This window comes from Diadema setosum, chromosome 13 (assembly GCF_964275005.1).
Source record: "Diadema setosum chromosome 13, eeDiaSeto1, whole genome shotgun sequence".
Taxonomy (NCBI): domain Eukaryota; kingdom Metazoa; phylum Echinodermata; class Echinoidea; order Diadematoida; family Diadematidae; genus Diadema; species Diadema setosum.
In genome coordinates this window covers 5,576,568-5,602,672 of record NC_092697.1, presented here as the reverse complement: position 1 = coordinate 5,602,672, position 26,105 = coordinate 5,576,568, and the positions used below count along the sequence as shown (strand labels likewise).

The 26,105-nt window shown below is 38.3% G+C and overlaps 1 protein-coding gene across 1 annotated transcript in view; it reads right to left on the bottom strand.

Moving 5' to 3' along the window:
• Nucleotides 1-26,105, bottom strand: part of LOC140237117 (NADPH oxidase 5-like) — a 57,424-nt gene that overhangs the window by 10,828 nt on the left and 20,491 nt on the right. The window contains exons 3-6 of the mRNA XM_072317059.1: nucleotides 25,083-25,233; nucleotides 16,823-17,033; nucleotides 4,106-4,329; nucleotides 927-1,115 (exon numbers count right to left, since the gene is read on the bottom strand). Of these exons, the coding sequence (XP_072173160.1) occupies nucleotides 927-1,115; nucleotides 4,106-4,329; nucleotides 16,823-17,033; nucleotides 25,083-25,233 (775 nt within the window). The remainder of the gene's footprint in view (nucleotides 1-926; nucleotides 1,116-4,105; nucleotides 4,330-16,822; nucleotides 17,034-25,082; nucleotides 25,234-26,105) is intronic.

The following is a 26,105-nucleotide window of genomic DNA, read 5'->3' as shown; positions in this document are numbered from 1 at the left end:
AAAAACAAAACTTACATAATACAGAGACAAAACATAAAAAGAAAACAAACATGTAGCCGTATCAACAAGAATACTGCTGTTCTTCCATGTGGTATAAGAAAATGTGCAAAATGTAATGCTTTATATAAACTCCTTAACTCAAATTAATATTTATTATGATAAGCAAACGATTTCTGCAACCAACTCCCCGAGGACTTGATGGCTATTCATGTGTATGAAGTCAGCTAGGTCTTACAGTGGATGTCCTCTCTCATAAAAGGGACTGTGCAATGTAAATGCAGGTTGACTTGTATTGGTTCATGATACCCTGCTCATCCATTACTCATGTGGCAAAAAGAAGATCTAAAAACATTCCACATATTATTTTAGAATAACGTTTTCCCCATTTTTATTCAGATTACTTAAAAAAAAAAAACACCACACCCTTCAAAACCAAGATTGTGTAATTGACTTCATCTGTCAATCACGTGTAGAGCACTGATAATGATTAACAATAGACTGGGCATAACGCGCTTGTTTCCCTGTATTGTCTTCTGTTATTCATTTAACTTACTTTAGCAGTGATTGACAGATGATGTCACTGTCAGAATCTTGGTTTGGCAGCTTTTGTTTTTTTTTTTCTCTTTGTGTGTGTACGTGCGTGAGTGTATTCAAGTAGTCTGAAGAAAAATTGTAGAAAAAAAAAACTATTATAAAACATATGGCCCGTATGCAGATCAGAGTGTTATGAATGGATACAAGTCAACATAATCTGCATTGCATGCTCTCTTTAACCTTTTAAGTTCCGCGTTTATTTTCTGTTCATCGCTATGTGTGTAAAATTTGCGCGCATTTGACTGATCGGCACAGAAAAGGTTGAGTACAACAAACACTGACAGAGGTAACAAACACACAAAAAAAGGGAGGTAAAGAGTGCATTTATGTACCGAAGTTGGTGGTGTGGGCAATGGTGTGAAAGACGGTGAATACGAGAATGAGAACGGCGACCATTTTGTGGATGTCGACGTGCTGGTCGAGAGGCAGCACCGACATCAGGAAACTGTTACGTAATATGGTGAGGAGCTTCCGGAGCATCAGGACCAGAACGAAGCAACAGTTGAAACTCAGGCATCGTCCTTTGTGAGAGGAAATTGATATCTCAATGTTAGGATATATCAATTATGACGAATGATGAATCTTTTGTTGAGAGCAGAAAATATGGTCTATTATTCTACTGCTCTGCCGGAGGTCCCTTTGTTCTACTTCTTTTTGCTGCGCGGGCTATCCTAAATGACTTAAGAGATCAATTGAATTGAATTGAATTGAACAGGTTTTATTAAAAATCATGTCTGGCAGCCAAAGGCTGAATTGCACATGTTTTACAATCATAGTCATAAAAACAGAGAGATTATTTCGGTGCTCAGTACAAACAATGATATAAAGACATGATAAGACCAAATACTACAGTGGTCACATGTGGCAAATCACAAGAAGTGATCAATCAATGAGGGTACCAGCCCAATCAATTCTAAAATTGCTTTTACAAAAACGAAGAGAAAAAAGGGAGAGATGGAAATATCCTGTCAACACGGTAACACTGCTCAATACTGAAAAAATAATATCATTGCAATTACAACTGAAAATTGAAACTATATCAGAGAGGGTACCAGCCCGATCAATACTCAGATTACTTTATCAAAAAGAAGGAAAAAAAAAATAACGAAAAAGAAGAAATGTGGGAAGAGGGGACAAAATTCACTGTCAACATAATATCATTACACAGCTAATCATTAAAAAAATACCTTTACTATTTCATCTACATAATATTCATTTTGATTTAAACAAAAAATAAAAATTACACACCTGCCAATTATTAAAAGTGAATATCAAATACATGAAGCATATCAATCTGCCTTACTAATTTGCTCAACAGAATAAATGAATAAAACGGAAATTAAGCTTACTATGTGGAATGATAAAATGTATTAGTAATGAAATTACATGCTATAAAACACTTCTGACTGTTCAAAGTATGCATGATTGAATTTGTGCATTTCTTTCTTTCTGAAATCCTTTCAGTTTCCCCAATATGTCTCGGAAAGACAATTAGAGTGTTGGCCATCATTACAAGAAAAAATGTAAAGCACTGTGTCAAAAATCTCACATATTCAGGATGTTCAGCAGTTGCAGAGAGGGGGGGGGGGGGGGAGGGTAAATTGAGATTATTTGTATCCTGGGTCGAGTGCATTTCAAAATTGAAATATTTCGTCGGAGGCACTCATAAACGAACAAATGAGCGTTATTACCATTACTGAAATAACGGATATCCATAAATAGATGAGTGGATAACCACTTTCGACATTAAAACGTCACCCAATAACAATAATGTCATTTCATTTCAGTAGAACATTTGTTTGCTAATTTTGCCTCCTCTTCAGTTCTCTGCAGACTAAAAGTGACGACAGTCATGTGTACAGAAACAGTGATTACGCCCCACGATTGCACCCAACGTATAACACAATGGCAAATGCGCGTGTGGTTTTGTCTGTGAATATGCGTCACAAAATCATTTCATTCAGTGCTATAATGTGTATGACAAAGGGTTGTTGTTGTGTTTGCTCTTCAATAACCGCAGTTATCAAATTGCCGACTTACGCTGTTAGAAAGCTACCTCGTTTGAACGAGAACTTCTTACAATCAAAATGTGATGCAACAATGGACGGTCTCACCTATTTTTCTTCTAGTTTCATTAAATGCGTCATTTGATACGCATTTATCATTGTTATTCTCAGAAAAATGGCTTAATGTAAATGACGGGATACGTCATATTATTCTATTGTGGCGAAACAAACTAGGACGAGAACCTACTCTTCATTGAAAACGTACTCCTTTAATTTTCCCCAACGTTCGCTTAATTTGATCCTAATTTACTTTGAGTGCATTGACTGATGTAAGGGTTCTAAGTTGTATGTAGAACGGGTACATCGGAAGCTAGGGTAAAACATGATATGACAGGATTAAGCCAAGAGCATTTTGAGTGTCGGAGCTTTAAAAAACTTCAAGGGCAGGTGTATTGTCGCTACCACATCATAGAGACTCGTCTTTGTGTTAAAGATTTTAAAAGCAAAATATTCTATAATACATACTAAAAATAATTCAATCTCTTAATTGATTCATATAATATATAAAGTAAAAAAACTTGATTCACTATTATAGTCCTGAAATTTGCAAGAGATCCTTAAAGGAAGCCTAGGGTATTACCATCCAAAAGTTTCGTGTGTTTTCAGGATCTGCGCCGAAATGAATAGTATACCTAGATTTAAAAGAAAGCTTACATCCAGCCTCCTTATGATTGAGGTGTAATGTGTAGTGGAGTTTCACTCTTATCAACCTCACGTATTCATTTCTTCTACCAGACCGGTAACATTTGTTCTTTATACTGTTTTTCCTGATTTATTTTATTCTTTCGAACGACAAAACGATAGTTTTTGGGCTGGTGCATTTTATATGATTTTTGATTTTTGATTTTTCATTTTATTCACTTTTTCCATTTCCAACTAAGAATTTTACACAATCATAGATACAACTTATTGTATTAACACAAAGTTGTTGTTTTTTTCAAATATTTACATGAGCTCGTGAATTGTTACATGATGTAAACACAAAGTCATAACTATAGAATTCATTTAACGTTATATCAGATGATAAGTACTTAAGTAGGCTGTTGGAATTTAGCGGAGATATCGGGTCTTGTGGCCTGTCTGAATACCCTACTCGCTTCATTAAGCAAGCAATGTGGCTACCTTGTATTCAGTGCGCGCGAACCGGACCCAGGCGAAATTTAACCGAACGCTCTAAAATCTGTATTGGCGCGTCCTGCTTGGACAGACCACATCCCGCACGCACATTCTGTCTTATGACGTAGGCACGTTTTCCGAAGATCTACGAAACTGTCCGAAATGCCCGAACAGGACACGAATCGGGAAAGCTTGTCAGGCCCATAAATCTCGAGATTCCCGGAAAAGGAGTAATAACGACCATAAAGATAACGGGTACAAAGACAACAACACATCACAAATCAATAAAAGCGAAGAAATGGAGAAGATGTTATAGACAAGCTCCCTACCTGTTCCCCTAGCCATAGCCAATGCAGCCGGGTGCTGACTTTCCGCGCTGTGGTAGCCGTCGTAGCAGCCCCACGCCCCTAGCGCCAGATTCACGAGAAAGTAGATGACGCTGAAGGTGATGAGCGAAAAGTGGTTGCGAACGGCGTGATAGCTACAGCAGGCGATCTTCATCGACTCCCGGCCCTTCTTTTTCGATGCGCGTGGGTTGAGCCATTCTGCAGCACTGTGCGCAGTGGTGAGAAGTGGGGAACAATACAGTTTAGATAACGACACTCTAGCACATGATTTTTCATACTGCAGTATGAGGGGGGATTTTGCATCTGTTACAAAGTTAGTCTTCTAAGAAAACAGTGAAAAATAATCAAAATCAGATAGAAATCAAGGGAGTCATGAAATTGTAAAGTTTCGTTACTTTCACAAATCACTTCTTGAACAGTCAATATGAAAATGAGTGAGTTGATGGTGTCATCACCTCACAACATGCCATTCAATCTGCCGTTATCATAATTTGTGCACAATATTTTGACATTCCTTTTTTTTTCGAATGCAATAATGCCCCAGTCTCAAATCTTATAAATAATATATCTAGCTCAGTATTTTTAGATTATTTAGCCGGGAATAACATTTTGGTTGACACTTTTCGACAGGAAAAAAAAATCATCATATATCTTTTATTCAGAATCAATCGAATATTGTGAAGTGATAATAACATCAGCATCTTACTCATTTTGCCTATTCATATCAACTGCTCGAGAACTGTTTTGCACAAATCAGCGACACTTCACGATTTCGTAACTTCTCTTATTTGTATCACATTTTGCTCAAATCTTCACTACTGTGCTTATGAAATTTTCCTCTTTCTTTCCTGACTAATCTTTGACAGGTCTAGAGGCACTTGTTAAACTGTGCGGATGCTCTGGCGAACATGACGGATATAATCTCTAACGAAGAACTAGAGATTGTAATTTGTCATTACTGACAAATTAAGGTGATCCGATTTTTTTTTTTTATCAATGATTGGAGTCCTGATCGCAATACGCATGACCATACAGGTTTCATCTGTGTTTAGAGACATTGGCCGTGTGATGTTTGAATTCTCATTTAGAAAAGGGAGTCATATCTGCCATCCTTGGTACTAAATTTTGTATACACTAGATAACGAAGATACAGCAACAAATACATATGACCTTTGACCCACCTTTACACTCCCAAGATGGCACCTGAGGAAAAGGTGGTTAATTTGTGAAATGATTCTTGCGATATCGGCTATAAGTGTGCAAAATATGGCAAAGATAGGACAGGTATTCACCAAGATACAAGATGAAACAGTTATGACCTTTGACCCTTATTTACATACCCAAGATGGCGTCTGATCAAGAAGTCGTTATTTTATGAAATAATGTAGGTGACATGAACTAAACATGGGCAAAATATGGTGGTGATAAAGCATGTTTTTCTTGAGTTTTTGCAAAGAAAGTTGCGCGAAGAAATATTTCAATACATCTTTGATGAGCTTTAATTTCAACCAAGTATTTTGACGTGATACCGACATCGTGTGAAAAAAACATAGGGTACTTATATGATAGCACAATGTCTCAGCTACAACATATTAAAATCTGGGAGAAATTCAACGTAGGATAAGTGAGATAGTGCTCGAAAAAGACAGTCATGAAAAGAAAAACTGCACTCCTATAGAGATAACTCGGAAATTGGTCAAATTTGACAAGGTTACCGTCAATCTATTTTTACGAGGTGAAGACTTCATCCAGCGAAATATATGACGGATTAAAACTGATAGAGCATTAAATAAGCTACAGCATACTGAAATCTGGGTGAAAATCGGCCAAGGATAAGTGAGATACGCTCGAGTAAACTTGAAATTTGATGACGTCATTTTGAAAATTTACTTTTTTTACTTTATTAAGAAATTTGATATCTTTTAATCATTTTGCCAGCATCGCCAACCCATGAAATAACATGTACAACCCATCAGCTTTCAGAATATGTCAAGAAAACGGGGGGTCACCGTCCATCCTGACGAGTAAAATCGGATTTAAAATTGGCATTTTTTTGGCATCGTTGCACTGTATATCGCCATTGACGCGCGCGCGGAATTTCAACTTTGACGGGCCCGTTGACGTCATATTGAGTCGGATCGACTTGAAACTTGGTAGAAATATTCCTTGACATTTTGGACATCTGATCCGTTTGAAAAAACTGAAAATTTCTATTGCATATGAGCTGTGTGTCCGAATATGTGCGCGCGCGTACGCGTCCGTCCAATTTTTTCAATTTTTCAAAAAATGCTCCAAATGGTCTGAAACGTGTGCAAAAAAAATTTTGAGCTCAATTTGAGCATACAAATATTTCAACGCGCGCGTACGCGCGCTTCCTAAGCGTAAATATGAATTTTGAGAATATGAGTGGAATGCGCTTGACTTGAAATATATGTGACGTAAATTTCATTGAGAAATTCCGTTCCATTAATGAGATATGAATGAGAATGTGTTTTCATATAATGACGTCATAGTGACGTCACGGTCGACTGATCACTTTGCTTTTAGTTTGATTGTCGTCTTTGGGACACGATACATATATGGTATAAGTTTGACATTGGTAGGCAATGCACTTTCTGAGCTAACCTCTGCACAACTTTTGAGGAGAAATAAAGAAAGAATCAGTACAGATACATAAGGTGATCCGAAGGATACTCGGATCACCTAATTAAACTTTGTTAAGTTGATATCAATACGGTCATTTCTTGATGTGTTAGGATTGTTTTTCACCCAATGATACAAGATTCCTCGCTGGTCTAGCAAGGGAAACCTGTACCATTCTGTATATATGATGTCACTTGATTTTGATAAGGTTAGAAATTGCACGACATGGAACTACCTAGAACTGCATTACATGAAAGAAGTTACTCGCACTACAATGGTTATGATTCCAAATTTCAAAGTTAAACTTTCGTTTTGTTTTGTTTTTGAATTTGAGTAAGACGAATGCTGGAATAATTCGATTACTCTGTCCAGCTGCTTATTCAATCCAGAAATTCTATCGAAAATCCAGCATGCAAGTCAACCATGTCCGAGTTTGAGCTCACTGTATTCTGATGGGATTATGCACTGTAAAATATCTAATGGATGAATAATTTAAAGATGTTACGGTTTCATTATGGCCATCTCGGATGGCTTACAAACTTTGCACACATCCTTGAGAGGTGGTGCTGGATAAACTCCTGACGAGTGATGGAAACGACAGAGAACGGAAGAACATAAGAACAAAACATAGAGAGAGAAAGAGAGAGAGAGAGAGAAAGACAGAAAACAAGAAATAGAGGGAGAGAGAGGGAGAGTGAGAAAGAAAGAGAAAGAGAGAGTCTGGATAAATGATAAGACAAAAATTCCTGCAACTCCCCAAAGCACACCGGAATTAAAATTTCGTTTTGCCATCGGAAAAAAAAAATAAAAGCTACATTACACAGTGATATGGAATGATCGATGTCCTTTAAAGTTGCAGTGGTCTTATATTTTCCAGGATAAAGGTTAAAAGATCACACCCCCATGTCGAGAAGGAGTTGCGAATTTCAAAATCCCACGTTATTGTCTTTTAAGCTATTCATTTCCGTAAATCAATGGGGACTTGGACATATGAAGAACATACCGGGCGGAACGGAAAACCAAACCAAAGAACAACCCTCTGAATCTACTCTGAATCAATATGCAGAGAAAAATTCAAGACAAACATTTTTCGCAGTAAATAATAAAGCTTAAGAAGTTTCTTATTTTTGCTTCACGCCTTGAAAACAATGATATTTTCTATTACAACTAAGGCAGTGTAAAGTCACATTATGCGTCATCATTTCACATTAATGCACGAGACTACGAAATAATGATTATTTATGCCAAACCTCGACAGTACCGCGGTCGCAAGATTAAGTTGTTATAGCATATGTTATTCTAGCCAATGGCAATACTTGGTCCTCTGGCATATTTTTCAACAATTTCTCAGTATAATTGACGGAGAATACCTCTGCTCTTCCGAAATGGAATGATTTAGTGGATGGCACGCTTTGTCACTTCCTCGACATTCTTACTGATAATCGAAAGTCAGTTCTCTTGAGCCTTTTAGATTAACTAGTTTGCATTCGAGATAAACATGACGATCAACTTAATCGTATAGATCGACGCAAAGATGTTTCAAATATCTTCATCGACTCACAAACATCCGGGTGGCAGACCACGAGAGTTCATGGTCTGCCGCCGGGTCTCGAACGATGACCTATACAGACATGTCAATTGCAAGTATGGTAATAGTTCTAACGCACAACGAGTGTTGTGTTACCTGTTGGCCAATTACCAGGGCGATGCCGCTGGTTACCTACCTCTTTTTGCATGATTTCCGAAGTTTTCGCGCCCACGCGTGATCCCAAATTTCCTTGCCATCGTCTTGGATGTTGCCTAGTGAACTACGGAACACAACGTACTATACTTTTGATTACAAATCCCTCCACCGTCACAGATTGGAGATTTTTTTTCTCTCTTCTTCTTTTCTAAAGGAGCGTTTGAGAGTTGTAGCAAAGTGTACATCACAATGCTACACTTTCTCTCTTGTTTGTTAGTGGTGGGGAGCCAAGGGGACAGGGTTACCATCACCAGGGACCTGCGTGACATTTGCATGTGGTTACCATGGTTACACCGCTTCTCCAAAGAAGACGTAGACGCGTCGTCGTGGCAGAGACTCGACAGCAGAATGAAAATCGAGAGTTAAGCAAAGTCCGGCATCTCCATAGAGGAAAATGATATCAACAGATACGATTTGGCTCCATTGCATCATACGACAGTGACGAAGCATGAATGGCACGATAGAACATCAATTCTCATAACAGAAAGCAATTTAAATCTGTCAGCCGCAAGCGAGTATTACTTTTTTTTAATTCAATTTCTTAGTATGCCAGGTAAAGGGCGATGAATTGGTGCGAGTTCACCTATCAACCACTTGACCTACACCTAAGAAATTGATCAAATTTTCACAACATTTTAGAGATGAGGAAGTACAGGCAAAAAATTTCCTTTTGGGGGTGGGGGGAATTAAATTGGCATGATCCTGAGATTGGCATCCTCAAATTGGCATCCTCAAATTGTTGAATGAATAAGCATTAATTTTTTATTACTCCACACTATTCTGTTTCTAATATTTCTCTTTTTTAATAAGCACAATATTTTGCGAATGTTGTTACAATAGTTTGTTAAGGGATATGCCCAAAGAATAGAATAAAAAAAAAATCAAGGAAAAGTTTTCACATATATTGTAGTAGGCTGATAGATGAAAATCCTATTCGATTAGGCAGTGGGCTGTCTCGTCTGCATCATTTGATGTGATACAAGAAATCATGTGCACGTACCATTCGTGATTCAGCCAACATAGCAACGCAGGACCCCCTGGATGATTCGGGGAGAAAATTTGGTTATATGCGCTATTAGTGACCCACCACCACATGCTGAGAGTACGCAAGACAATGTAGGGTAATCTTCTTACTTTGCAGATTCAAACTGAACAGACCACTACGAAACAAGCTTGATTCGTATAGCTCCTACTCAGTTCGATGAAACCATCACACCGTATACCAATGAACAATGTTGTGCTGTAATCATATCGTTCTCACTGGATAAGATATGTAATACTTTGTCCCTCGGATAAGACAAGGTCCCATTCGACACGACTTACTCATGTAAAAGATTCCCCTTTACTCATTAGTCGTAGAAAGCAGGGTGCTAACCCACTGAAGTGTTGGACCCAGCCTATACCCCCACAAGAATAAGAAGAAAAAGAAGAATCATCATTGTTCGTAGAGTGTAGTTAAAACACAGTTGTTACCCATTCGTTTACAACCCCGTCATTTCCTCACCATCACGACCATAGGATAATGTCCGTTACAACCCCGTCATTTCGCACCATATTGGATATAGTCCGTTACAACCCCGTTATTTCCCCACCATACAGGATATTTTCCGTTACAATCTCTTCATTTTTCCATCATACAGGTTTTTGTCCGTTACAACCACGTGATTTCCCCACCATCTGACCATATAGGATACTGTCGGTTACAACCCCGTCCGTTCGGTTTCATTTCACGAGACCGACACCCATGAGTCATACGGCCCAAGAGTTCGACACTGAAAAAGGTCCATTAGTCACACAGCCCACGAGTCTATACAACCCAGGAGTTCGACACTAGGCAAATAAGGCCCATGAGTCCGACACTAGGTAATCAAAGCCCACGAGTTCGACACTAGGCAAAAAAGGTCCACGAGTTCGACACTAAGCAAAAAAGGTCCATGGGTTCGACACAAGGTTCAAACGACCCACGAGATCGACATTACATCACGGGGTTTAATATGTCGGTCTCATGGGCCCTCTTTGCTTAGTGTCAAATATTCATGGACTGTATGAATCTTGGGCTGTATAGTTTGTCGGCTGCATGACTTACGGCTGTATGATTCGTGGGTGTCGCACTCGTGATGTGCACCCGTCATTTCCCCACCATATTGGATCTTGTCTGTTCATTATTGTTTGTTTAACCTTGCTCAATCGCCTCTCTCTCTCTCTCCCTCCCTTTCTCTCTCCTAGGCCCAAGTGTTTAACACGGCTGCCATTGTAGTACTATTTTTCCACTTAGACACAATTATTAAGAGGTCATCGCGAAGCAGCACTATGAAATGGTATCATTTTAATCATTTCATAAAATCCACTCGGTCAGGGGCGCTTTCCTCACGAGCTTGCTATGATCAATACATGTACACCGATCAAACCATCATCAGCTCGCTCATTTGAATATTCATAAGGACTGGTCAAGAAATGTTTTCGGAAAAATATGTGAAATTTTAAAATGTTATAACTTCCTTATTCCTCATCCGATTTTTGTCATTTTTGTATCATTCTGTAGAGAATATTTTGTTCTTTCTTTTGAAGTTGATTTATTTGGGGGATGGATTTCTTCTTTATGCACAATATTAAGAACAATATAACTACGGCATCCTCTGAGAAATGCATTTAAATATTCATTTTGAACTATGAAATCGGAAATAGGCATTCTCTCTGGCCGTTGTTTTGTTGCAGCTTTGAGATCAACCTGGCACGAGATGTTTTCAATGTTTAAAACATGTGGTTTTCTGCCAAATTATACCTCTTACCGGGTATCAATCTTAACTGGGTGGCTTTTAAATAGATGAACCTGGTATGTTTTTCTCCATGGTGTTGTGCGGATGACTAATTCAATAATTCAGTGATCCTGTTGAATAATAATGATATAGTAATGATAATAATAATAATAATGATAATAATAATAATAATAATAATAATAATAATAATAATAATAATAATAATAATAATAATAATAATAATCATAATCATAATAATCATAATAGAAATAATAACAATAATGATAATACTAATACTACTACTACTACTAATAATAATGATAATGATAAAACATAATGTAAATAAAATGAAATAAAATAAATGAAATACCATTTTTTTTTTCCTGTGTCAGGCAAGACTCGGGTTAATCTTCGTTCTTCCCGATTAATAGGAATATTCATTATAACGGAATAATGCTGAAACCTCGAATATGTGTAGGTAGAATGGTCTAATTGCTGTTATATATCGCTCTCCAATATCTACTTTGAATAGGGCCTACGTTAGTTGCTGTAAGGAGGAACAAGATTAAGCAAAACTTGAATATTATGGAGCTGCTTTGGATATCTTCCTCGTGGTAGGGAGCAGACGCAGACAGGTTGAGTGCATGCATTTCTATGATGCTTTCTGAGCATTTGCATATTTCGAAATATTCGGGGTTAATATTTAACGATTGACCAATACTCCAATTTACACGTGTAAGATTGGCCTTTGCCATTACTGCAAGTGTTCGAACGAAAAAGAGAAAAGACTAATCAGTTTGTACAGTATTCGCCAATTGCCATGCATTACAAGCCATTTCACAGTAAGCGATGGTCTGCAAAGACCTCTGAATCACAGACTTTTTGAAACACGGACTAATCTTTCGATTAATAGCAAAGCGGCAGAAAATATAAACAGGTAGAAAATGGCAATAATGTAAGTGCCGCTGCATGGGTAATGACGTTTACTATTTGGTTTAAAAATTGAATCCACTTTTGCATTCCGATATGCACCTAGATCAAACATGTAGGCCTACATAGTTTTCATGAAAACATCAAAATTTTCAAATACGTCAGATACAAGTTATTTTTTATAGAAATTCACAGTGACCTTTAAACGCACTTAATTGTTCCGATTGTAACAGTGAGCTGGCTTATAACAGAATTCGAATTAGCACTAAAGCGATTCACAGTTGCACAGACATGCAAAACACGCACAAAAACATGATGCATAATAATGATTCATGTTTTTTTGTGTTTTTTTTTTAAGCAAAAAGACAGGTGGAGGAAGGCAGAGCAGAAAGAAAGCGGCATGCAATTTGCAGGGGAAAAGAAAAACAAGAAGTCCGCAAAACATGGATATGATGAAAGAAAAACATTAAACCCATCCGCACAAACCCATGCTGCATTTTGAAATGGTCAAAGTAGAAAGTTGATACTTTTATTATCACCCCCATACTTTTATCAGATTATCGCCTAGTTCTCGGAAACAAGATTAAGCCGTGGTGTGGACGCGACGTGCAGGCAATCAAATGGCAATTCAGACACTAATCGACCTTGACTGGAATAGATTGTCATTTATTTGACAGAGCAAATATCATATCGAAAATGTTGACACTTCAGCTTTATGCATCTATGAGGCCAGTGAGCTCATCACCTTGTTGCTGGTAAGAATAGAATCAAAGGATGAGCCTGGTCTAGCCAAGGGGTACAGTGCGATATTCTCTGTGGACTAACTACCATCGAAGTAGAACATTAAAATTTTAAAGAAAGGCGTGACGAGCTTGTCCGTAGCAAAATAATGCGCCATTTTGTTAAGTCCTCTCCTTATGACATTTACGATATCATCTCAATATTTCGGGCCTGTAAATTCGCGGAATACCAATGAGTGCATCAAGTGAAAATTTCTTTATGATAAGGGACTAATAGAAAGTGGTGCTTGGTGGGCGCGTATATCTTCCAAATAAAATTCCATGATACGTACATTGGTGGTCATAGTACAGCTAATGACAAACTGCCTGTGTCAGGGCGCACACATTCCGACATAGTCAATTTGTCTCAATTTAGCTGATGCGTCATTTACAAGATTCCTGATTTAAAGCGTTTTTCTGTCGGATTGAAAGGGTTTATGCACCATTCAATTCACTCGCTAACAATTAGTACTGACAGGTGAACAGAATAATTCTCATTTATGTATATCCTTTGTATATTTTCATAAATTGCAGATACTTCATTTCGGTGCATTATGATAATTGGACAAACGAGCGGCAAGAAAATAAGTCTTTGATGACTTTATCCCTACTCTAAAAATGAAACTTCTGGATTATCATTGGAGATCCTCTTATTTGTTTAAAAAAAAATAGAAACACAGTCTATTAGGACATTGATGCTGTTTGTTAGAATGAATGACGCAAGCACATGATTTTGCTTTGGCATGCATTTTGCACTTTTTTATTGCATGAGGCACACAATGGAAAATTCAAAGCGTCTTTTGTTGCTGTTGTTAAATAGCAAAATCAATGACAGAAATGAACAACCTGTAAAATCATAGAAAAGAGCAATTAAGTGTTGGATGCAACTTGTCATTTTCATGTCGAATCATTACACTAAGTGACCACAAAGAAAAGATCAGTGAAACAATACTGTTGAGTTAGAGATACCAAGACGTTAGGGCTTTTAGGTATGTTTCAATAATAAAATCAGCAGCTGCACTCCCGTGATGTCACACCTTCATAATAATTACTATCTCCTTTTCCGAAGTAAATGTGGAAAACCATCATGTTGCTTTATTTCACTGTTTTTTGTTAAGTTTATACGTTCCGTAGCACTGTGCGGAGGGTATGCATTATAACTCCTAAACAAAGACCTAACTATCGGATAACAAATTAGAATGTACAGATTTCATCTCTTTCCAGAATAGGATTACCTTAGAAAAGAGATTGTATTTCTCTGTAAAATGCAATTGTCGCTCGTCACCACCGTATTCTGATAAAGTCACAGACAACAAAGGCTAAAAAAGTGCAAAATCAGGTGATATGGTTGGAGACAAAAGTAAATTTTGACCTTTATATATATAATATGTATATACATATGCATATTATATATATATATATGTATATTATATACATATATCCTGACTTTTAAGTCACACAATGTTTTGCAATTTGAAATGTCTCTGTTTCAAAGAGAGATATTATTACACATAAGTGTCATCAAATTGGATCATAGCTTTGTATCCGAAAGCAAAACCCCACTGCACGCTTGACTCTATTGAATTTCAAATTGGGCCTTCTTAATTCTGCGTTTTGGGTGGCAGATTTCCTTTCCAAATAGTCTGGGTGCCAAAGCGACTTTTTGGGCCTAACCTTGTTTTACCGTCCACCCAATGTTTTTTGACGGTTTTACCCTATTTCGGGGGTGCTGAATCCGAATCTGGATGATGCAACTCTTGCATCCTTGAGGGTTTTGAGATATTCAAGATGGCCGCCAAAATGGCCGCCCGAACTGGAAATTCCCACGTATTTTCTTCTAAATGGTGATAGATTGAAAACAATTGACGGTTTTACCCTATTTCGAGGGTGCTGAATCCAAATCTGGATGATGCAACTCTTGCATCCTTGAGGGTTTTGTAATATTCAAGATGGCCGCCAAAATGGCCGCCAAACCCGAAAAATTCCCACGTATTTCCTTCTAAATGGTGTGAAATTGAAAATAATTGATAATTCTATCCTATTTGGAAGGTGCTGAATCCGAATATGGATGATGCAACTCATGCATCCATGAAGTTTTTGAGATATTCAAGATGGCCGCCAAAATGGCCGCACCAATTAAAACCAGAAATTCCCATGTATTTCCTTCTAAATGGTGAGAAATGGAAAATAATTGATGGTTTTACCCTATTTCGAGGGTGCTGAATTCGAAACTGGATGATGCAACTCTTGCATCCATGAAGTTTTTGAGATATTCAAGATGGCCGCCAAAATGGCCGCCAATTAAAAACGGGAATTCCCACGTATTTCCTTCTAAATGGTGAGATATGGAAAACAATGGATGGTTTTGCCCTATTTCGAGGGTGCTGAATCCGAATCTGGATGATGCAACTCTTGCATCCATGAAGTTTTTGAGATATTCAAGATGGCAGCCAAAATGGCCTCCAAAACCGAAAATTCCCTCATATTTCCTTCTAAATGGTGAGAAATTGAAAACAATTGATGGTTTTGCCCTATTTCGAGGGTCTCAAAATCCTCAAGGAAGCAAGAGTTGCATCATCCAGATTCGGATTCAGCACCCTCGAAATAGGGTAAAACCATCAATTGTTTTCCATATCTCACCATTTAGAAGGAAATACGTGGGAAATTCCGGTTTTGATTGGCGGCCATTTTGGCGGCCATCTTGAATATCTCGTAAACTTCATGGATGCAAGAGTTGCATCATCCAGATTCGGATTCAGCACCCTCGAAATAGGGCAAAGCCATCAATTGTTTTCAATTTCTCACCATTTAGAAGGAAATACATGGGAATTTCCGGTTTTAATTGGCGCGGCCATTTTGGCAGCCATCTTGAATATCTAAAAAACTTCATGGATGCATGAGTTGCATCATCCATATTCGGATTCAGCACCTTCCAAACAGGATAGAATTATCAATTGTTTTCAATTTCACACCATTTAGAAGGAAATACGTGGGAATTTGCGGTTTTGGCGGCCATTTTGGCGGCCATCTTGAATATCTCAAAACCCTCAAGGATGCAAGAGTTGCATCATCCAGATTCGGATTCAGCACCCTCGAAATAGGGTAAAACCATGAATTGTTTTCAATATCTCACCATTTAGAAGGAAATACGTGGGAATTTCCAGTTCGGGCGGCCATTTTGGCGGCCATCTTGAATATCTCAAAATCCTCAAGGATGCAAGAGTTGCATCATCCAGATTCGGATTCAGCACCCCCGAAATAGGGTAAAACCATAAAAAAACATTGGGTGGACGGTAAAACAAGGTTCAGCCTCTGGCACCCAGACTAAAATTGCAATTCTCATATTTTTTTTTCCTGACTTCACGTCTCTTTCTGTCAGGGAGAGGGGTAGATAAAGAGTGACACGGTATAAGCCATTAGAAATCAGTCAATATAAAACTGTTACGTTATACCAAAATCAGAGCATCGACTTTATCCTCCTTTCGTGGTGACGGGCCACAATAGCTTTACTGAGAGACGGCGAATGGCAGTTCCTCTTTTATCTACCGGTAGTTCTTTGACCGCTTACAGCAACTCTGAGTTCATAGCGATATGATATTAAAGGGATCGTATAGTTTTGGTTGAGATCTAATTTCAAGTTTTCAAGTACCATGCCTTTAAGTACTACTGTTATTACCGACTCCATTACACGCAGACGCCGCGGTGACGAGAATAGACAGCGTTCCCAACTCCCTGAACATACAATAATATAGAACAAATTACATTAATAAAAAGACAAAATTGAGCTTAAGTTGATGTGATTCAGTTGAAATTAAAAGTGAAAAATAGACAAGTTGGTATGAACTACCTTATGGTGAGATTGGCAGTGATTCCTGGATATCGCTTCAGCTGGTCGGAGAGTTCCTCGAAGCTGACTTGGCCGTCGCCATCGACGTCGGCGTCGTCGAAGAGAATCTCCGTGAGCTCGGTTAGGGTCTCGTCGCTGAGAGTGAGGGCGCTCTCCGCCGTGCACGAGTGCAGTACCGTCTTGAGTTCATCGAACTCGATGAATCCACTGCCTGGTTATTGAAAAAAAGAAAAGAAAAGAAGAAAGAAACTAAACACAAACTAATAAACAAAGAATAATCAGAGCTGGAATTAAGACTACAGAACTTAGCACTTTTGTTCTTGAAATACCACTATATGTTCTGAACACATGGTTTCCAAACGCTAGTTATAAATAATCGTCATTAAGCAGGAGATTATTTGTTTATGACTCAACAGCTTCCCTCGGGTTGGTATTAGGTTAATGCAGGAATTACATACATCCAGTATCTTTTCACATTCATTCATTCATTCATTCATTCATTCATTCATTCATTCATTCATTCATTCATTCATTCATTCATTCATTCGTTTAATTTTCATGGTTTACAAGCGCCAGTTATAAATTGACAGTAGCCACAAGATTATTACTTGTTTAAGACTCAACAACTTCCCTCGGGTTGGTTATAGGTTAATTCTGGAACTATACATACAGTATATTTTCCAGTATACGCCTTTCCAAGGAGTGTTTTGGAGGATTATTCTAGTAAATACCAAGTACCAAGTACCAAGTACTGATCGGTTTATATCTATTTCGATATTTCTCCAGATCTATAGACTCAGAGATTATCTCTTGTTTTATACAGTGATAACAATCCCTTGCGTGCTCTCATATTTTCATTGAAAGTTCTACTGAAAGCATCACATTTGAATGTCTTGTAATAGGATTTGTGTGTGTGTTTGTGTGTGTTCCATCATAACGTGACAACGTGTTGTCCAGTGTGGTGTTAAAAATGATGGGGTGCATTTTTGCGTCTTCTAAAGAGCCTATAAGAGAGACACCTGACAGCGTTAAGTCGCGTTATCATTCGCGTATTATTTAATCCGTTTATAGTTATTGTCATACTGTGTTGTAACATGTATTAAGTGTATTCATCGAGACATCACCAAAGTCTAAGATCAGTCAACATCTGTATGAGATGTTCCTAGCGCCCCCCTACAAACATTTCCTTGCAGCTGCAAACATGCGTTGCGTTGTGATAGGTACAGCCAAATGAACAATTAAATAATTTCACGGACGGAGGGATTACACAAAGTGACTTGATGCTCGATAAAGCAGGCGAAGCTCCTTGAAAGTTGGTGAGTTTATTTTTCAAGATGTAGCACGGATTGTCTCAGAGATCTTCATACATGTCATTGTGAACTAGGTTAATTCTAGTTTTGAAACACACGCATGGGAGACACACAATGAACTACATGTATCTGCTCATCGAGAGTGCCTTTAGTGCCTTTTCTCTCTATTTTGTTGATGGGCAGATCTACAAGACAGTAGCAAAGCATTTCTTTTCCTGATGGTCAATTAAACTGAGATTACTTTAGATTTGTCAAAACATGACTCTAAATGTGTAAGGGCGAATTTGAATGTGGAAAGTCAACATTTACAGTTGATCACACAGCTCCACTTCAAAATCCGTTTCATTAAAACACATGAGTTTTGCATAATTATACGCAAAAATATGCAAACAGTCATAACCAATTATTCATACAATTACCACTTTTAGCTAACGTGGCGTGGTTACGCCATTACGTCATTGTACAACTGAAAGTAATGCGTCTATCAAAACACTTCACACTGTTAAACCCGAGTAAATCCTGAATTGATCCGTTCATTAATGGGTAAATGGATTTGGGAGGGATCGAGAGCGGATTACAGGTTGTATAGTTGGATCCATTTACAAGGCCCCTGGATTCTCACTGCACTCGACCCTTTAGCACAACACAAGGCCATGTTTAACGTAATGAGGTAAATTGCGTGACATTTTCCATTTTCCAATTAAAGCAGGAGCTTTAATGGCATAGCCGATTTCATCTCTTGTGTACAGAGAGCGATTTGGACGTTATTCACGAAGGTTACAATAATTGATTGATCTCTTCTTGTCCAACAGCTTTCCCCGTCTTTTTTCTTTGATATAGAACAATGAATGACAAAGATACCATATCATATTCAGTCATGTTTGCTGGCTGCTCGTGCGAACCTTTCCTATCTGATTGGCTGAGAGTAGGAAATAAGTGACTTATACGTACTTTTATCCTCCAAAGCTCAATGTCACTTCTTACACCGCTTTACATGATACCGTAGAACAGTTCTCCATGCCGCAATGTCTAAGCCTAAACGGCGCAACGCCATCGAGGAGTCGGTGCAAAATACCGTAAGTCCAAGTTTCGTTTGCATAACAGGTTCCATCTACTTTTACACAACTTGACGCATACATGCACATGTGTGTGTGTGTGTGTGTGTGTAGGAGTGGGCGAAAGAAAGGGCGGAATATCCGGTGACGTATCTTCTCCTGCATTTTTTTTTTTAATTTCTATGTCTAATGATAGACACAAGCAAAACATAGAGAAGAGAATGGCAGGTGATTTCATATGAATCCAAACAAAACCGTGACCACATCCTGCTAAGGTTTCATTTATGACATTATTCATCAGTCCGAGGGGCCACACAAGAAGGGAGACATATTATACGTATTGCATTATAAATTTTCGTCGCGATTATTCTGCGCAATCGACGGCACCGCATCAACTATTCGTAACCATCCACCACACTAATGTACATAGTCTCCCATAGATGAAGGATGTCATCGAATAAGTCTGCTCATCCGTGGAGACGAGAACACTCACTCGCATAAATGCCACTAAATGAACTGCGTCACCCACCTGACTCACAAATATACTTTTTAACTCAAGTCATTGGTGTGGAGATTCATGTGCTTCTTAGTCTTCTCGCTATTGATTGATTGATTGATTGATTGATTGATTGGTTGATTGATTGATTGATTGATTGATTGATTGATTAATGATTCATTCATTCATTCATTCATTCATTCATTCATTCATTCATTCATTTATTCATTCATTCATTCATTCATTCATTCATTCATTGGGCCGAATGCATAAAACAAGCAATTGCTTGTAAGCAATTGCTTCAAGCAAAAGCACAAGCTCGTCTAGCAAAAGGTCTAGGTCAAGCAATTACTTAAATCTATATGCATAAACTTTTGCTTATGCTATTACCTTTTGCTTGTCCCGCACAAACAATTGCTTGCGTTTTCAACAAAAGGGACTTCACGCCTGTGCGAACACAAGAACAAAGGCGAGTGTGACAGCATGTATTTGAAAGGGCACATTTCCTGACATAGCAGAAGAGCTATGAAATGCACATACAAACACATACACACACATCTATACACACACACGTATTATTGGCTGATTCCCATCACTGCGGCTTGTAGTAGCCCGGATCTGCCAGATCGCATGCGGAGAGAGGTCTCCTTGCTCTCCACCGAAGTCAGACATCCTGATTTTCATCACATTTTGCGTGCTAACCACTGGACATTCCCGGTGTTGAAATGAAAAAGTGTCTTACACTACTCAAGAGTAATTTCTTGTAGATTTATACCACTCCTTCACAAGTGTGGTCTTTCTTTCATGAATATGAAAATGATTAAAAAAGGGAACGTTCCGGTTAAGCAAAAACTCAAGCTCATTTTACAGAGCTTGGAAAATCGTAAGCAATTGCTAGCAAGAACTATAGCAAAATGTACGTTTTATGCATACGTTTTTAAGCAAATGCTTGGTCTCTAAGCAATTGCTTGAGGGCAGCAAGCAATTGCTTGTGCTTGCTAGCAAAAGCTTCTGGTCGCAAGCAATTGCTTGTGTTTATGCATACGGATTCGAGTAAAAGGCTAGCACAAGCAATTGCTAGCGTTTATGCATTCGGCCCAATCATTCATTCATTCATCTATTAATTTAGAAAGTGAGACAGAGAGAGAGAGAGAGAGAGAGAGAGAGAGAGAGAGAGAGAGAGAGAGAGAGAGAAAAATAAACCCTCACACCATCTACACCGATTTACTCTCTTGCAATTACAGAATGTTTTTATGAGGTTTATCAAATTTTCAAAATCCAATTACATTTAGTGCACGGGACGAAAGTCGAATTGGTTCCAAGTAATTAGAAATGAAATGAGTTAAGATATTACCCGATAATCTTGTGGTAAGATCGTTTGGTAATCATTTTCTTACAGATGTTTTCAGTATAGAGGCAAAGATGAGATGAAGGGAAAGGAAAGAAGAAGAAGATTGATTAAACGAGAGATGGATAAAGTATCGAGAACTTGATGATGAAGAAGAAGACGCGAATGAATCAGAATTTCCTCACACTTCTTTGCCGGTTATACCGCTTGAAGCGCAGTATAAGTTCTTTGCCCACCTTCAATAATTTAGTGTCAGGTGGTTGCAATCAAAAGGGTGCAAAGGGGTGCTTGTGGAGCTGTCGGCCAAAGGGGGAATATGTGAGCGTATAGACCACATATAATGTCCTGTAAGTGCAAGCACCTGCAGCTCTCTGGTCATGCTGGTGTTCCCAATACTTTCTTGGTATCACCATTAAAAAAGAATTGTCACTGCCTTTGATATCCCTGTTCCCAACCGCCCTGCAGTCACAAGGGTGGTTTAACTTATTGAAAGATGCTGAAAGCAACCTTAGTGTCGGTGACCTCATACTGCACAAACTGAATCACAGAACGCTTTTTAATCATTATTCTTGTCTTTTTTTTCTTCGCAGTACACGAATTCTGCTGGGCTTAAATTTCGCTGCAGAGGCGTTTAATACTAAAAGGATTAAAAATGAAAATAAAAGAACAAACCAGGGACATAACAAAAAATTGAATTTCTGCCCCTCCCCGGATATACTCGAATAAGAAAAACACAACTCCCAACAAAAAACAACAGCAACGAAAAAAAAAAACCCCACAACATACATTCGTGTTCGTAGGTAGAGACATACAAGAAGGTACAGATACGTAATGAGTGAAATTTTGCCTGGACAAAGAGTTTAATCTTTCCAGCGACGTCGAAGAGGTAACACTCATTAAGTATGACGTGTTCATGAAAAGGACGGTTCAAATCCAGTTTTATACGATATTGGTACCTATATAGTACATAACACTTAAAAACTTGAATTTGTTTCATTGGCTGCATGAGAAGTGAATCTTGAGTATAACCTTTTCGAAGATGTAAAATAGTTTGATCATTATTTTTCAATGGTCCTATTCTGTTTGTCGACAATATATTATGACGTCCGTACGTTTACAAGAGCCGCACTTGTGACCGTAATATTGTGTACACAATAATTGCTTCTGAAGAAGAGCCTAGGTTGTTTAGTGGAACACCATGGTGGTGTGGGATGTACAATAAAATTTGCAGATTACAAAAGCAGCAAGGCGCCCAGGCCTCCTCGAGTCGATGGGGGTTCTTCTGCCCGAGCGAGTGGCTACCGGTCGGCAGCTCAAGTGCGGATGAAGAGGGATTCGGGTAAAGAAGAGTGGTGTGTGGGAGATGCGCTTAAAGGAGCATTCCAGAAGATTTTCGCAATTTCATATCGTGGAGTACATACTGAGTAAATCAACAGCTCCATGTAAATATTATATATATACATATGTGGAATTTATTGTGGTCCTTGAGCAGAGAAATCAATTATCTGAAAATCCAAAACAAATTACACTGGACAAGAATGGTGACATAGGAGCCTCACATATTTCGGAAATGTAGCAGTGTATTTCCATTACAATATCACATGCATAACTAGTTCAGCTGTGTAGAATTTATGCCTGCTTTCTTCTTTTGTTCTGCTTCCTTGAGCACTACTCATGCAATCCTATAGCGAGGCTGCCATGTCATCATCCTTGTTCATCGTGATTTGTCACAAATTTAGAAAACATTCTTATTCCTTATCCCAATCACCGTGGATTCTGAAACTCTGTATTCAGTATAACCAATTTATATCCTAGTAGTTGTTCATAATAAATATGTAAAAGTTTGAAAATCATATGGAGGTCTCCTTTAATAGTACATGTTCTAGCCATACACGAAGCTTGACAACGAAAGGATACGGTATGTGGACCTCGTACTAACTTTCAAGCATCCGTGAAAAGTAGCAGTTTGAAGAGGGGCTGCCTGACCTTCACTAGACCAAATATTTGCTCTGCCGGGGATTGTTTGCAAAATACAATTTTCAAGGTTGCCTCACATTATCACATCGGGCTTCGATCCATACCAATTTTCTATTTCAGAGTGTGATCGCCAGTGTTTTCATGTCCCATAATGGCACAATGACTGATCACCGAAAGGGATAAACGATATAATCATAAAAGTGCCAATCATTAAAACAGAATATCACTGATGAGACTACTGATGAGGATAGGTTGCCAAGGAGACCAAAAGATGTGCTCTTTATACCCACCAATAACAGCATTCTTATCCTCTGCAAACAATCATGGCAGTAATGTGCAATTTGCTGTACAGCCATAATCTTCCCTCTCGACAGAGATAGCAGATGAGTGTTTAGATGAAAAGTGTTATCGTGCCGGACAAAATTTGTTCAGCTCTTGGCAACGTTGATGTTCTCCGCCTTACCATTTTTTTTTTTTTTTTTGAGACAGGGCGTGCAAGTGTTGCCCATATAAACAGTGTCTTTTACTGGAGAAAGAAAGATGTCTTGCTAAAGGGACTTTTTCCCTCCCACTCTATACTGGCCATTGCCTTGTTTCCTGCCTGCCTTTATTTAAGTAAAATGACCAAACAGGTACTAATCAAATAGCATATTTTATGGATGATCACAATATGATTGTGGACAGATGCAACTAGAAATGTCGCTACAGCGACTTGTTATACCCCCGCCAAACAACATTTCATAAGCTTTGGTCAAAAAACTGAGGAAGGAGTTAAATCCGCAAGATCTTTCCTTGATCTTCTGCCATTAATATGCCGTTACCATGGCAACGTACTTTCGGGTACTGTCGAAAAATGCGTCTTGCACATCTACAACCAAAGGCACACATCTGTACCAAATTTCATGGAAATTGGGCAAAAACTGAGAAAGTAGTTTGCAACACAAAATTTTCCATCATTTTGGCTCATAATATGTGAGCTGTTACCATGGCAACATACTTTTTGTCACTGTCAAGAAATGTGTCATGCTGACCTATATCCTAAGACAAACATTCAATATGAATTCCATGAGAATTGGAAGAACACTGATGAAGCAGTTTTGCCATGAAACATTTTGCCCTATATTTTACCAATAACATGCCGTTACCATGGCAACGCACTTTTTGCCACTGCGGAAATATGTGTCTTGCACATTAACATATTCAGATGAACATCTGTACCTAATTTCATAAAAATTGATCAAAAACTGTGGGAGGAGTTCGCGACGCAAGATTTGTACCCATTTTTGCCCATAATATGCCGTTACCATGGCAACGTACTTTTGGGTACTGTCAAAAAATACGTCTTGCACATCTACAACCCAAGGCACACATCTGTGCCAAGTTTTATGGGAATCGGTTGAAAACTGAGGAAGTAGTTCGCGACGCAAGATTTGCAACGGACCGACCGCCCGACCGCCCGACCGCCCGACCGACCGTCCGCTGATTCCTATATACCCCCTTCAAACTTCGTTTGGCGGGGGTATAAACATACGAACACACGTAAAAAGATATAATATAGGCAGACAGACAAATAGAGAGGGACAAACAGAGATAGAGATGGAGACAAAGTTGCGCTATATGAATGCAAATTATTATCACTATCAATATCATTATCAATATTATTATTATTATTGTTATTATTATTATTATTATTATTATTATTATTATTATTATTATTATTATTATTATTATTATTATTATTATTATTATTATTGTAACATTCCGGATGAATCATTATAATTAGTCGTATTCTGTTCTCTCATTTTTAATAAAGCCATATCATCAACCGCCAACATGCTTTTTCTCGCACTTACAATTCAAATTTCATTAAATGATATAGAAATCCCATTATCAAAGAAAGCACACACTCACTAACGCTCACAAGCACACATACTAAATAGATATCACTATGTTATACGATATGTAGACCTATGCATCAAGAGGTTAGTGTCCATCAATATCTATCTATATCAAGCATTTATATTTTGCTATTCTTTTCCATTTAATCATTCTGCTCTGCACATTAAGTACGTACCGTCTGCATCGTAAACTTGGAAAAGGAAATGAAGTTTATCCTGCGGTGATCCGTACACCAGCAGCCGCAAAGCACCTATCAGCTCCTTCAGACTAATGCTGCCCGATCTGTCGGTGTCGATCAGCTCGAAGAACCGCTCAGCGAAGAAGGACTGCCGGGAAATACAACCACAGATTTGTACATTACATCGACATGTCTTATGACAGTCAACCATATCATATTGTTACTCGATAACCAATCTCTCTTACACTCTATCTCGTCTTGCTGGTGCCACATTGCAAAAACTGATTAGCTCACTTCTATCAACTTCAGAGCGTGATGTTACTGTTTCTCTTTTTTTTTTTAAATCCCTTTCTTCCCTTTACTTTTTTTTTCTTCAGACACCGTGGCAGAGTTATTTTGAGTCCCAGTGGACGGAACTTCAGGTGTGCATTCATTGTTTATTGTTTGGTAATGGCATCTTGTATTGTAAGTGCTTGGTGTGTGTGTGTGTGTGTGTGTGTGTGTGTGTGTGCGTGTGTGTGAAGCAATATGCGTGTGATCTGCGAGTGGGCAAATAGTCTTTCAGATTGTTTCGAGTAGGGAAATTCGGAAATAAATGAATGAATGAATGAATGAATGAATGAATGAATGAATGAATGAACGAATGAATGAATGAATGAATGTATGTCTGAATGAATGAATGAATGAATGAATTACGGTACGATGAAGCCGGAATCGCACAATCAGTTTTACGCAGTTTGCCAGGGTTATAGTACCGTATGTCCCAAAAAAAATTACAACGGTACCCTCCACAATGATAGCTTTAAGAATAGTGAATCAATCTAAATACAATTTCAGGGTATGAAACTATAACTCATTGCCAACATCTTACAGAAAACCCTATTCGATATGCTTCAATGGTCAAGAGAAATGAGGAATTTTGTAGAGGATGTCAGGAATATCTTCCTTCCAAGTTCTGTCTGTTGTATTCACACACAAGATCATCGAAGTGCTAAACTTGAAAGAATCAGACTCATGACA